General features: G+C 51.7%; 1 protein-coding gene across 6 annotated transcripts in view; it reads left to right on the forward strand.

Moving 5' to 3' along the window:
* The first annotated feature begins 2,645 nt into the window (after positions 1-2,645).
* The window catches only part of CACNB4 (calcium voltage-gated channel auxiliary subunit beta 4), a 75,770-nt gene continuing 64,167 nt past the window's right edge, over positions 2,646-14,248 (forward strand). For all 6 annotated transcript variants that reach the window (XR_003529846.1, XR_003529845.1, XM_027656359.1 and 3 more), the window contains exons 1-2: positions 2,646-2,727; positions 2,803-2,886. Coding sequence is in view for 4 of the 6 variants with exons in the window: in XM_027656359.1 (XP_027512160.1) it covers positions 2,719-2,727; positions 2,803-2,886 (93 nt within the window). In the remaining 2 variants the exon portion in view is untranslated. The remainder of the gene's footprint in view (positions 2,728-2,802; positions 2,887-14,248) is intronic.

Here is a 14,248-nt window from a genome sequence, read left to right on the forward strand (position 1 = left end):
AATAATGTATATACTCATTTGTCTGAGGTTTTCTACGCAGCTCCACACACGCCTGGACTTTTCTAAAAGCAGGATTTGTCCTCCTCTCATCTCTTCTCTTCCTAACTCTGTGATATGCAACTTGTAGATAGTGTAAAATAATTTAATTATTATTAAACCAGTGTATTTAGAGGGGGGGTTGCTGTTTCTCTTCACACTTGTAGACACGATCATATTTATTTTTAAGGCCTGATTGTAACTGAACATGCTGCCAAAGGATTTCTCTAACTCCAGATTTCTACCTTAGGTTTGTACCTGCTGTTTTCTATTGGGAATTCACACTGGGAATTCTATTGGAGAACTCCTGCTTTTTCATATAAACCCTTAACATAGGAACCCGGGCGACTTTGTAACGAGAACTTTATCGGGATTTATTTGTTTCATGGGTGTTCAGTACCAGTAATAGATTCATTTTCTCCTGCTGTGAGTTGGTGACCTGTTCTGTCCGTTCAGCTTGTCCTTGTCACCCCGCCCAGGGTGGGCTGAGGGGTTGTGCTGTCACCTGATGTGACCAAGGCTTTGTCTGTTCGACTGGCTGCAGAAATAATGTTAAAAAAATCAGATTGTTTCAACCTTCCAAAGGATGCTGCGTGTTCATTGTGCTGGTGGTGGGACAGCGGGCTGGAGCTGGGACCTCTCTCAGGAACTATTTCCTGAGAGGAAGAGGATTTTTTTTTTGCCTTGTTTTTATCTTTTCTAAGAACCTCTTGGTTACAGTGAGCACTGCCAGGTGTCTGGAGTGAGTCATGGTTGTTAACAAACACACCTGAGGAGGAGTCTCTTGGCTGTGCACTTAATTCCCTGTCAAAGGAGGAATTCTCTTTGCTAAGTGATTAATTCCACGTTAAAAGAGGAATTCTTTTTGCCACGGGGTTTAATTCCCTGTTAACAGAGGCAAAATCTGAGCTGTCTGAATGGGACTGAGATTTCTGGCTCATCCCAAATAAAAATGAATCCTTCAATCCTGCTGCTAAAGCTGTGCATGGGCAACAAAAACGTGGGCAAGGAGCCTGATGTAGCAACCCCAGAAGTTGTTTTTGCACATAAATCTCCTGGTTTCCATCATTTATTTCCAGCCCCTTGGAGTTGCTGACCCCGGTGGGTTGATTTTGAGTCACTTCAGGCTGAAAATATAAACTTCACCAGCCCTTATAAGGCCAAATCATATCCTGAATTACTGGGAAATGCTGGGTTGCTTTTCTTTTTGAATCCCATCCTTGCCTTGCTGGAGTGAGCCCTGATCCATTGGGTTTCTGGACAGAACCTTTCCTTGGGAAATCAGCTTCCCCACCATTAATGTGTGAAGAAAAGTGCCTTCCCAGGACCAATTTAATGATGCAACTGAATGTAAAAATAATCTCATTTCGACTCCAGCCTTCGTGACCCACATTCCTCTTGGACAAAGAAACCAGGCTGCTCCTGCCAGCCAGGAATTAAAGGATTTGGAGTCTGGAGCCAGGGAGGAGGACGTTGGACCCTCCCCAGGATCCATGTGTGTGCTCAGAGCGCAGGTGTGAGATCATTCCAGAGCCAGGCACGTTCCTCCTCCTGCTCATCCCAGTGGGAGGTGTGATGTGTGATGTGCCTGCAGGTGAAGCTCAGCACTGGGAAGCAGGAAATCCAGGAAATCCAGGTCCTGCTTCCAGTGCTTCCGCAGATTTCGGCTTCAAACAAATCACTTCATCTCCTGCTTTAGCTTTTTTAACTCCACATACTGGACTTTGGAGCTCTCTCCCTGCCTGGGGGTTGATGCCAGTTTGTGCTGATGGGGCTGGGAAGGGCTGGGCAGTGCCCTGCTGGTCCTGGCTCAGCTTGAGGGGTTAAACCAGGCTCAGAGGGTGGAGCTTGTCCCGAGCACCCCATCACATCTCCCTTTGCCACGGTCACTGGGGAAACCTGGAGTGGTTTGAGTTAGAAGGGAAATTAAGGATCATCCAGTGCCCCTGCCATGGACAGGGACACCTTCCACTAGCCCAGGTTGCTCCAAGCCTCGTCCAACCTGGCCTTGGACACTTCCAGGGATCCAGGGGCAGCCACAGCTTCTCTGGGCAACCTGTGCCAGGGCCTCCCCACCCTCCCAGGGAAGGATTCCTAATCTCCAATCTAAACCTTTTTCCTGATGGATGTAGGATAATTTGACAGCTGAGAGTCAGAGTAACAAGGTGTCTCTCTCCTGTTGTGTTAATTTGTGGCTGCTGGTAACGAGGTCTCCAGGTGTCCTGAGGGATGGGGAATAACAAGGACTCACCTGCCAACAATTCCTTCCCAATATCCCATCTCTCCCTGCCCTCTGGCAGTGGGAAGCCATTCCCTGTGTCCTGTCCCTCCATCCCTTGTCCCCAGTCCCTCTCCAGCTCTCCTGGAGCCCCTTTAGGCCCTGCAAGGGGCTCTCAGCTCTCCCTGGAGCCTTCTCTCCTCCAGGTGAACCCCCCCAGCTCTCCCAGCCTGGCTCCAGAGCAGAGGGGCTCCAGCGATGCGGGACGGGGCTGTGGGAACCGGGACGGGGCTGTGGGAATGTTCTCCCGGGGTTCTCATTCCCAGCCCCGCCCCGGGGCCGCCCCCGCCCGCCGCCCCCTCCCCAGCGGCTCCGCCCCGGCGGCGGAGGAGCCGGGCCGGGATCCGGGAGATCCGGGATAACCGGGATAACCGGGAGAGCCGGGCAGCGGCGATCGGGGCGCCATGGCCGCGGTGGGTGCGGGGGGGCCGGGGGGTGACATCGGGGGGGTGGCGGGGCCGCGACCTTGACGCTTTGTCCCCCCGCAGGTGACCAGGGGCACCGCGACGCGCCGCAGCCGCCTCAAGCGCTCGGACGGCAGCACCACCTCCACCAGCTTCATCCTGCGCCAGGTCAGCGCCCGGGGGGACGGGGGGCGACAGCGGGGGCTCCGCGGGCCGGGGGGGGCTCCGTCCCGGCCGGCCCGGGGGAGCGGGACCCGCCGGTCGCGGTGCCGCAGCCCGGGGATGCTCCGGGTCCGCCTCAGCCGGGGATGCGCCGGGGGATGCTCCGGGTCCTGCTCCGGGTGCGGGGCAGTTCGGGCTCGGGGCAGAGCTGGGATATCCCCGGCAGGAGCGGAGCGCGGCCCCGAATCCCGGCTGGAGTGGCGGTTTGACGGGATGAACTCGTGGGTTGTCCTCGCCTTCCCTTCCCCGGCTGCGCCTGAGCCCTCGGGCTGGTTCTCTGGTTATTCCCCGTGACACCCAGGGCGAGAGGTGCACTTGTCGCAGGGAATGGAAGCTGAGGTTTTAGCGAGCTCCCGACTTTAGTATTTCTGGGGAGAAAATCTTTTAAAGGTGTCAAGAGCATCAGCAGCTCAGCTGGGGCTCCTCAGGGCTAATTATACAGCCCCTGTGCTCCCCCTGGCACTGCAGGAGCAGTGGTACCATCATGGAACCCCCTGGTAATAGTTCCCCTTTCCCTTCCCTGTTTCCCTTTCCCTTCCCTGTTCTCCTTTTCCATCTCTATTCCCAGTCTCCCACTCCTGCCTGCCCTGAGTAAAAGACAGCCTGACATCCCAAGCCTCCCTGAAGCATCGCTCTCACCTGGAAGACGCATCTCAGAGGAAATGTTATTAATTTGATTTAAAAGTAGAGGAGGTGGAACATTTCCCAGAGCACAGACCTGTATCCCAGATTCCTCGGTGACTTTAGCAGAAATTTAAGGAAGCTCAGGGAAAGCTGAACTGGGCCCTGGATGGATCTGGGGACACTTGTCATGTGTGTTGTGCCCAGGCCGTGGCAGCTGTGAGGTCGGTCTGTCAGGGAGAGGGATTTTAATGACCCGGGGAAGTTTGATTTTGCTTTGTGGCATCTCCTTGTCAGCTCCAGCCCGGAGCAGAGCCGGAGAGTCCTCGTTCCCAGGGTGACATGTGAGAGCCTCAGCAAGAATCTGCTGCTCAGTGTGATCTCAGCCGTGGAAATGGGAGCTGAAACAAGGATGAAGGAATATAAAGGTGGTTTCAGGATGTGTTGGGATGTGGAGGAGATGTTGCTGTGGGCCCTCCTGGGGGCTGTCCCGGAGAAACTCGGTAGGAATGTTGTTTCCAGAGGTGGATTTTGTGCCCTGTGGAAATTGAGGGTTTGTGATTTAGGCAGAGGGTCATCAGCATCACTTGGTGTCTGAGGGAGCAGGACCTGACGTGGGATTTTGGGAACCTGGCCTCTGTCAATTGGATTTGGGAGGACAGGGGGACCCACTTCTCTCCTGACCCCTCCTGAGGGGGTTGATTTACACACTGGAAGGGCATTGCCAAATTCTAACAGGAAAATCAGGTGCTGGGATGTTTTCCCTGTCCTTCCCTCCCACTGGGAAATTTTTCCTAATAGCAACCAGGCTCCACCAGCCAAAGTGGAAGGTAAAGTCCCACCAGCAGGGATTAACTCCAGGGAACACTGTGCTGGTTGTAGGGCTGATTTAAAAACAAACAGGAATTCTGTCAGTGAGATCTGCAATAAATGTCCCAAAGGACTTTAAACCTTTCACAGAGCTCGTATGTGCTAAAAATTGAGCACCAGCTTCTCATCCAAGTCCGAGATACCCATGGAAATTGTATCCTTGGTTTCCTTCTGTGTCAGGAGAGACGCAGCTCCCCGGGATTTGAACTCATTATTTGACTTTTCATTGTGTTACATTTAATTTCTGATCTCTCAGTCTAATTTAGGAAGGGAATAACGTTTGGACAATTTTTGAGTTTGCCTTTTCGCCCACACCACGTGGTGAGAAAGCAAAGAGGGTCCGTGGGGCCGAGTCCTGTGTGTGGCCACAAGGACAGAGCTCCCAGCTCCCTGTGGGAGGCTGGGGGTGCCCCTCGTGTCACACGTGCTGGAAATCGAGGGGATGATGTTTAAAAACCCCAAAGAGCTGCCCGGGGAGGGAGATCCTCGTGTCCTGGGGTGACCTGGAGTGCAGGATGTCCCCAGGGGGGTTGGTGACACGGCCGAGGCTGGGACCAAACCCGGTGCTGGAGGAGTTAAGTGTGGCCTTGGAGCAAGGATTGGGTGCACAAAACTGTCCCTCTGACGTGGCAGGTGCTGCTCAATTATAGTGAAGAACCCCCTTAAGGGACAGAAGTCAATTATAAGACACTAAGTAGGGCAGCTGAAAACATGTGCTTGTAATTCCACGGAATGCTGCCGGAAGAATTCCTGGTTGTGCTTTCTGGAAGGTTTTGTCTTTCCGCCCCTTTGTGACCTGTGACCACACACAAGTTGTTTTTTCCCTTGGAATCCCGGTAGCATCGCTTTTACTCCCTGGGATTTTTTTTTTTAGGGAATTTATTTCACTGAGGAAAGTGAAGTGACCTGTGGAGAACAACAAGTGACAGCACGAGAGGAAACAGCCTCAGAATGCACCAGGGGAGGTTTAGGTTGGATATTAGGGAAAATTCCTCCATGGAAAGGGCTGTCCAGCCCAGGGCAGTGATGAAGTCACCTTTCCTGGAGGGATTTAAAATCCATGTGGATGTGGCACTTGGGGATGTGGGTTTGTGGTGGCCTTGGCAGTGCTGGGGTTGGACTTGGTGGTCTTGGAGGTCTTTTCAGTGTCAGCCTTGTAATAAAATCTTCTTGATTCCAAATAACCAGTGGAAATCCTTCCCAAATCGTGGCAGAGATTTCAAGTGAAGCCACTGAGTGTCCCTGTGCAGTCCAAGGACATTTAACTTCATGTAAAACTATATTTAGACACGCAGTTTATTTCTGGAAGGGTTTTTTTTTTTTTGCTGCTTATTTAGAGATATTTGAAGTTAAAGCCAATTTTCTTTTAAGACTTAGTTACACCTGGTGCTGCATCTCTGGCAGTGCTTGCGCTTCCCCTTTTCAAATGGCATTTTTCCTGTGTAGTCCTGAGAGGAAAAGGGAAAGAGCATTTTCTATTCTTAGAGCAGCTCTCAGGCTGTAAGAACACTTTAAAAGGTTGGTGACACTCGGATAAAAAGGTTTGGAATCTTTATGAAGAGTTTTGTGGCCTTGTTTCCAGCTGAGTTTGTGTGTGGGAGGGGGTTTGGGGTTGTGGTGTCCTGGGCAGGACCAACTTTGGCATCTCAGTCCCACATCTCTTTGCTCAATCAAGCACAGGTAGTTCTGGCTCAGGTTTGGGAGGGTTTTGGGGTGTCTGAGCTCTGTTTGTCCTTTCTCAAGTGTGAAAATCTTCCCCTTGACACGGGAAGGTCTAAGGTGTGGCTTCACCTGAGGGCAGGGTTAGATGGGATACTGGGAAGGAATTCCTGTCTGGGAGGGTGGGAAGGCCCTGGCACAGGTTGCCCAGGGAAGCTGTGGCTGCCCCTGGATCCCTGGAAGTGTCCAAGGCCAGGTTGGAGCAACCTGGGCTGGTGGAAGGTGTCCCTGACCCAGGGAGACCCAGCACTTGGTCCCTGCTCACGAGTGATGTGTGGGGGCAGCTCCAGTGACCATTTCTTACTGAACTTTTCAATGTGCATCCGATTTAATCCTCCAATTTTACTATTTTTTGTTTTAAAACCATTTTGCTCAGCGTGAAATGAGACCTTAGTGTGTGACCTTGGCACTCTGGTCTTCATTACAGTTTTCTGGGATGCAGGAGGTGGCTGTAGCTGGCAGTGTGAGATCCATTCCAGGGGGGACATGCAGTGATCCAGGCATTCCTCAAAATCCAGCTCTGACTAGGGGGATAAAACACAACGTGCAGAGGAGCAGCTCTGAGTTTCAGTCATTCCCCAGGCTGAGCTCAATTCTGCGATGAGTCATTAATTTCTAAAATACAGCTTTACTGTCATGGAATGTGATTATTCCATAAGGCTGTTATTTTTCTCTGTGAAGCATTTAGAAGCTCTTTAAGCATTTGACAGGTGAATAAAAGATTGAGCCCTCTCTCCAGAGAACAGGAGCCTCGTTGGCACAGAGGTGACATCGCCCTGAGTCGTCTCTCTGCTCAACTCGGGGTGCTGAGCTCACCCAGCAGCTGCAACTCCCAACTCAAACCATCTTACAAAGTAAAGCAGAGTAGATTTACTTTGTAAAAGTACAGGTTTTACTTGGCAAGTGTACGTTATTTAGGTTAAATCAAAAAGGGAGGTTGAGGCTTGAGCTGAGCTGAATGTCCCCGGGGTGTCTTGCTGTGGTGCCCCAGCAGCCAGGGGAGTTCCCCTCGGTTTGCAGGTCTCTCTTGCACCACAAAGTGAGCTTACAGAAGGTCCTGTGAGCTTTGGGGGAAGCAGGGTTTTCCACCTTGTCACAGAATCATCAAATCATGGAATGGTTTGGGTTGGAAGGGACCTTAAAATCACCCAGTTCCATGGGCAGGGACAACTTCCACTATCCCGGGTGGCTCCAGTGCCTGTCCAACCTGGCCTGGGACACTTGATCCTATTGCTCTGCCAGTCATGGCAATCTGGATTCAACTCCCAAATCCCAGAGGTGACCTTTGAAGCTGGTTTTGTTCTCAAGGCAGGGATGAACCCCATCCCTTGTGTCCCTTGTGCAGGGGCTGTGGCAGGTGCTGGCACTGGGATTGTGCCACCACAACAGGATTTCCCTGGGTCAGCTTGGAGAGCTTCCATGTCTCCTGCCAGCTGGAGAGAGCCCATCCCACCACTGGGTCCAGCTGGGTTTGGACCCTTGGTGAGGCTCACAGGGCAAGGAGAAATGAGGAATTCCCTCCTGGAATGAGGAGAGTCAGGCAGAGCCTTCCCTCCGGCTGCGTGTTCCTGTGGTGGGAGGTGCTGCACCTGGGCAGCTCCAGGTGAGCCCAAGGGTTGGATCATGTCTAGATGACACCTCTCCATAATTTCTTGTGTGGATGAGGTCAGAGTGATGGGATACACAACTCTTTTCCCCACTTGTCTTCTGGCGTGGCTTGAGGGGCTGGTGCACTTGGAGCATGTCCCCCCTTCCTGGGTGTCTCTGCAGGGCCAGGAGTTGGACTCTGATCCCTGTGGGTCCCTTCCAGCTCAGGATATTCCATGATTCACTGAACCTTCATGAGGCTGAAATAACAGCAGGAGGAAACTTAAATGGATTGTTTTAATCAAAAAACAAAGAGGAGGAAAATTGGCTTCTCTCCTCAGTTCTGCCCTCACCTCACCCGACCACGACGAAGCCACCAAGGCTTCTGCACATTCCCTTCTCCCTCTGGAAGGCCGTGTGTCTGGGAATCTCTGTGTCACCAGGAGGCTTAACTGAATGTTTCTCCAGGTACTCATTGACTCTCCAATTCAGTTCTCACTTTGTGTTCCCTCAGAAAAGGGAAGGGATGTTGTGTGAGGGGGTGTTTGCAAGCAAACAACGACCCCCACCGTGCTCTCCAAAACAGACCCCCCCAAATGATGGTTTGGGGTTGTGTCTGGAGCCTCTGCAGCCTTTGGTTCGCTGGGTTCTGTCTGTGGGGAGCCCTTGGCTGTCCTTGGTGCTCCCTGAGCGTGGCTGGTGCTGCCCACGGAACTGGAACAGGATCCGTGTCCTGCACGTGGAATTGGAACATGATCCATGTCCTCATGGATCCCAGTGCTTGTGATTGGATTCCTCGTGGATCCCAGTGTTTGTGGTGGGCACCAGAGCACAGCAACAGCCCCCTGGGATTGCAGAAAGGCCGGGAGGTGACGGCAAACGGAACGAACGGGATCCTCTTTGTGGATTTGACGGAGCCGCTGCCGTGGATGTGTGAAAGTCCGAGCCTTTGGAATTCTCCCTTTAAAAATCCCATGTCCTGCTCTCTGGCAGATGTGCTGACCGGCTTATTGTCTCCATGGCAACGAGGTTTGGGTTTTAAGATAGCCTGAAGTCACAGAAGAGAACCGGGGTATTAACAGAGCGGGCAGCGTGGGTACGGAGGGAAAACGGGATCGGGCTGCTCCTCACCCCAGATCCGGCTGTTTGGGATCGCCTGTCTCCCTGCTCTGACTGGGGGTGTTTGTTTACATGTGCTTTTGGAGCATGACCTATAAAATGAACACTCTTCAGTCAGGCAGGGTTGGTACAACGAGGCATTTGCATGACTGGAGTGAAAAAATGCCGGAGCGGTGCCGAGCGTGTGACACGGAGCAGGGAAGAGTTAAAAACCAGCTCCATCAACGTGCACGGCATAAATATGTGTGAATTTATAGATCATTATAAATATATAGGCTATGAATGCACAGTGTTCTTGCTGTAATGAGGAGGCTGGATTCAGAATTCCTACGTGACCCGATCAGCCCCGGGCCAGCTCCATCCCCACTTCCCATCACCTCCTTCCAGTCCCACCAGTTTGCTTCGTACCCCCAGTGTGGGGACAGCCTGCACAGGGCTCTGGTGTTGTGATTCCAGGTGGAGCCCTGGGAGGAGATCTGGGAGCTCTGGGATGTGCCGTGGTTTCTATGGACACCAACAGCTCGTGTCAAACACGATCCGATGGGATTGTGCTGAATGTGGAGGAAGCAGAGTTGATCACGTGGGGCTCCAGACCCAGGGCTGCTAAAATATGTTCTGTTGCCTTGAAAGGAGTGTGGTAGAGACAGAAATAGGGTTGGTTTTTTTTTTTTTTCCTAAATTCCTTAGGTTTTGGGTGACGCACAGAGTCGGGAAAAAGAGCTTCTGACCAGGGTGAGGTGGGAAAGCCTGGTGTGTGTAACCTCCAAAATTCTGCTTTAAGAAAGCAGAGAGAGCCCCAGGAAATACAACTGCCATGTTAAAAAAATATCCTGTTGGAGGAGTTTTTGGCTGATACTCCAATGTAAGAAACAGAGTCATGGAATCACAGGATGGTTCGGGTTGGAAAGGATCTGAAAGATCATCTCATTCCAACCCCACTGCCATGGGCAGGGACACCTTCCACTATTCCAGGTTGCTCCAACCTGGCCTTGGAAACTTCCAGGGATCCAGAGACAGCCACAGCTTCTCTGGGCAACCTGTGCCAGGGCCTCCCCACCCTCCCAGCCAGGAATTCCTCCCTTATCTCCAATCTGAGCCTTTTGGAAATCAGTGTTGGATAATTTGAGAGTCGGAGTAACAACATGTCTCTCCTGCTGTATCAATTTTTGGCTGCTGGTAACGAGGTCTCCAGGTGTCCTGAGGAGTGGAGTGGCATGAGGAATAGCAAGGACTCTCCTGCCTCCTCCTATCCCTCTAAAAAAAATGGGAAGCTTCCTTAAAAGACATGGAGGAAGGTTGGAGATCCCTCCCTGCCCTGATTCTCTGCCCTGGACACAAATAAAGTGGATTTTTGTGCCGAGGGCCCCCGTGACCTTCCACAGTTCCCACAGCGCGTCAGACGTGCTGTTCCCGCCCGGCTGTTGGGAATTTCGGTGTTAGCATTCCCATGGAAGTGTTCCCACCCCAACCCCTCTGCTCTGAGCTGTTTGCAGAGCGCCTCGGGGGTGTTTTGGGGTGAGATCTGGGCTGGAGGGTGTTAAACACTACAAGGAACCAGGGTAAAAATACATCCTGGTGGTTCCACTCCATTCCCAGGGAACAAGAAACCCTCCGCGCTCCGTTTCCCTGGCACTTCTGATGAGGAACGTCACGGTTTTAGGGAAAACCTTTTTTTGTTCTAAAGCAAAGATTTAATGTCCTTAAATAAGAGTCTCTTCAACACCGGATCCTGGTGGCTTTGCAGTGCTTGGATCTGGGCTGGGACACCTTTTCCTGCAAGGAATAAGCTGTAACCTCCCTTTGGTTTGCCTCGTATCCCATTTTTCCTGTCATTTGTGGGGTTTTTGATGGTCGTTCCCCGGGCTGGTGGTTTCAGTGCTTGACCAGCAGCTCTTTCCCAGCTTACATAACACATCATATTCCCAGTTACACGTTTGGACAGTGGGAACTGCCCCCGTGTCCTGATATTTCCGTGGGTTATTGCACTTAATGCATTTTGATATCCCTGGAAAAACTTGAGATCCCGAACCAGCAAAACGCCTCAGGTCAGAACTTTGAGGGCACCTTTTGAAAATGCTCATTCCTTTGAAAGAAAATATCCTTTTATTGGGATACTCTGGTGTCTCAGCCAGTGATATCCCATTAATTTTCCATGTTTCGCCTGGAGAAACTTTTCCAGCGGTTTGTTCTTTGGGAGGAAGACGAGGCAGCTGCAGGTGGTACCTCTGTAATCCAATTTCTGTTGGATCTGGAGACGTGTCCTGCTGCTTCCATGAAGATCTGCTCTCCTACCACTCCTTGGGTGGGAATACACAGTGGGTTGTGAGATAAACCTGAGGACTGGGACACACCAGGTGGGAATCACCTGCCTCATTCCTGGTGTTGGATCCCATGCTGGACATCCCAGGCCGAGAGCATCCAAGGATCTGGGCACCTGTGGAAGTCCATCACCCTGGTGCAGCCCCACAGGATTTTCTGGGTGACCTGAAGCAACTCAGACAGATGGGATTAAGCAGGAGAATCTCAATTCCCAGAGGAAAACCTCACTTCTGACTCCAGTAAACCCTGAGTTACAGAGTTACGTGTCCCTTTCCCAAGAGAAAGGTGGATTACCCGATGATTTTCCAACCAAATGACACCTTTGGTTGGATTTTCCTTGCCCAAATCCCTGTGGTGTGTTCTCTGCTTCCCACCTCATGGGTCCAGGGGGGACCTTCTCCTCTGCGAGACCTTGGTGCCAACACATGGCCCAGAAATGTTCTGCTCCAGTTTCTGTGAGGGCTTTCTGGAGGCCTTTCATGCCAAAGTCACTTCATGCTTCCAAGTTCCCGAGTGGGATTTTTGCGTTGGGAATTGTTGGGGTGGTCATTCCTTGGGGGATCTCTTAGCAATTGGAACTGGTTTTCCCATTAGGAGACACTTTGTGACCTGGTGGGGTTTTTTTCCCTCCTCTCTTTTGTTCATCTGGGAATGATAAAAATTCTTGGGCACTTCTTGGGGCTTAATGAGCAGTTGAGGTTAATGGCCTGAGATTGTTAAATACCAGCCAGACATTAAATCTTCCAAGTGCCCTGGAGCAAGGATGGCTCATATTCCCTTGGAGTCCATCCGTCTCAGCCAGGATCCCACCTTGGCTCTCTGGGCCAGGGGTTGGGTTGAGCACAAGTCTCTCCTCAGGTGATCCTTTGGTTTGGCTCTTTGCCTGCTCTCACACCTCTGGTTCAAGGGAAAGTTGACATCAGGCATTTCCTCCGGGAGGGACATCCCAGGGGATTTGGGGCTGCTGCTGTTCCAACATGGAGGACCCACAGGAATTATTCCCTGTGGGCTCTTGGAGTCATTCCATAGGAGCTCTTGGCAGGAGGCCACCACCCAGCCAAGGATAAGATCCTTACTTCCCAAGTTGTTATGAAACAAAATGAAGGTGGAATAACTCCTACGAAACTATTGCAATAATCCTGACTCCTGGCCTGTTCCAACCTGGAATGAAGGACCCAGGGATGAGCTGCATGACAGGACAGTAAAGTGCAAAAGGAGATGAAAGGCAGGAATACAGCTGTCCCTCTTTGGATCACCCTTTCTGCAGTTCCAAAGCAGGAATTCCCAGTGTCGACACCGAGCCCCAAACACTGAGCAGCAAAGGCTCCTTTATTCTTAGCCACGCTCAGCAGTCAGGAGGGAGACAATATTTGCTGTCAGACGGATTTTCAGAGCCCAAAAGCACATTAAAAATAAAAGAATTAAGGAAGCCAAGCCTTGCTGAGCAGAGCACACCCATCTGTGGGACTGCAGAGCCGGGCCCTCCTCCGGGGATTTTTATAATAACTCGCTTCTCCTGGTAAATGCTGAATTAATTTATGTAGGTTGGTTTTGTCTGCTGGTAAATGGGGTGAAGAGGAGCCTCCTTCAAGGACTCACGGAATGGTCTGGGATGGAAAGGGGCCTTAGAGCTCATCCAGTCCCAGGTGGGCAGGGACACCTTCCACTATCCCAGGATGCTCCCGTGGTTTGGAGGGTGTTGTTGCAGCCTGTGCTCCCTGGCAGTGGGATAACTGAGGTTCACCCCCACACCACCTGGGATCTCTCCCAGCTCCACTTGTCCAACGTGCAGCTCCTTCCCCTGGAGGTGCCTCTGCCTGGGGGGATGGTTCAGTGAGGGGTTACCACTTCCAGGCAGGAGAAACAGGAGGGTGAGGAATTACAAGCCGGTGTAATTTATGCAGGAGCAGCGCGGGGGAAATCTCAGCCCACTCCCGTTCCACATAAATTATGGATGTACCGCCTTCAAAATAGCTCCAGAGGGTGGTGGGATTTTTTTTTTTTGGGCTAATGAGTCATGCCCTGAATTTCTACAGTACCTACATTGACTCAAATGTCTCCTTTTTGCCCCACCTTTATTTTTGGATCCTCAGTAAACTTTTGCTGAACTTGCATTTCCGGGGGTTTCTTTATTTTCCTCCCAACTGATCCGTTCTTTGGAGACCCTGTTTGGAAAAGGGGCTCCTTAAATTCACTCCTTCTCCCAGAGCCTTCCCATGTGAGAGTTCCCATCTTGTGCCCTGGAGATCTCTGGAGAGATCCCTTGGCTGGTTTTTAAGGATCTATGGGATTAAATGTGTGTTCAGGAAGGTGCAGCCTGCTCTGGTGTCCCTGCAATCCATGGATATGGGATTTTTGGAGCTGTAGCCTTCCAGCCAAGGTCATGGGCAACACGAAACCTTTGGAACTGGGTGCAGAAATAAAGGAGTTGGAAACAATTCCTGAAGAAAGCGAAGGATGCTGCTGCCCACCATGGATTTGGGGGTGTAATCTCTAGAGAGAATATTGATTTGGCTCTAAGTTAGCGAAGTTTGGGGGTGGTCAGAGGAGTGCTGTGTGTACCCCTTGGAATTATCCATGAGGAATAAGAGGGGAGCAGCCGGGCTGAGACCTGAGCTCCTTCCGTGGTGAGACCCACCCACAGCAGGGAGCGGTTTTGGGAAGGGCTTTGAGGAGGACGTGGAAGGTGAAAAGTGGTTGGTTTGGAACACGAGGAGATGGCACAGCTTCGGGGACCTGAAAGGAGCCGCTCCGAGGATACGGAACGGGAAGAACAAGGCGCCGTGTGATTCTCATGATAATCAGGGTGTGGGAGGAGCAGCGGAGGCACCTCGGGAGGGGTGGGATGAGCCCCGGCAGGGAGAGGGAGAGAGGGGGAAAAAAGGCGCAGTGCTGAGGGAGGGGGTGGCACTCCTGGAAAACCATTTGGATTTTGCCACGGATGCGGGAAAAGGGGGTTCGAGATGCTGAAGAGACACACTGGGAATATTGGATTGTCATATGGCAGCAGCCTGCCTGGGATATATTTAGTTTATCTCCCGTGTGGCTTTGTGAGGGTTCTGTGCGTTTCCCC

Source organism: Corapipo altera, unplaced genomic scaffold, assembly GCF_003945725.1.
Source record: "Corapipo altera isolate COAL_440 unplaced genomic scaffold, ASM394572v1 68, whole genome shotgun sequence".
Lineage (NCBI taxonomy): Eukaryota > Metazoa > Chordata > Aves > Passeriformes > Pipridae > Corapipo > Corapipo altera.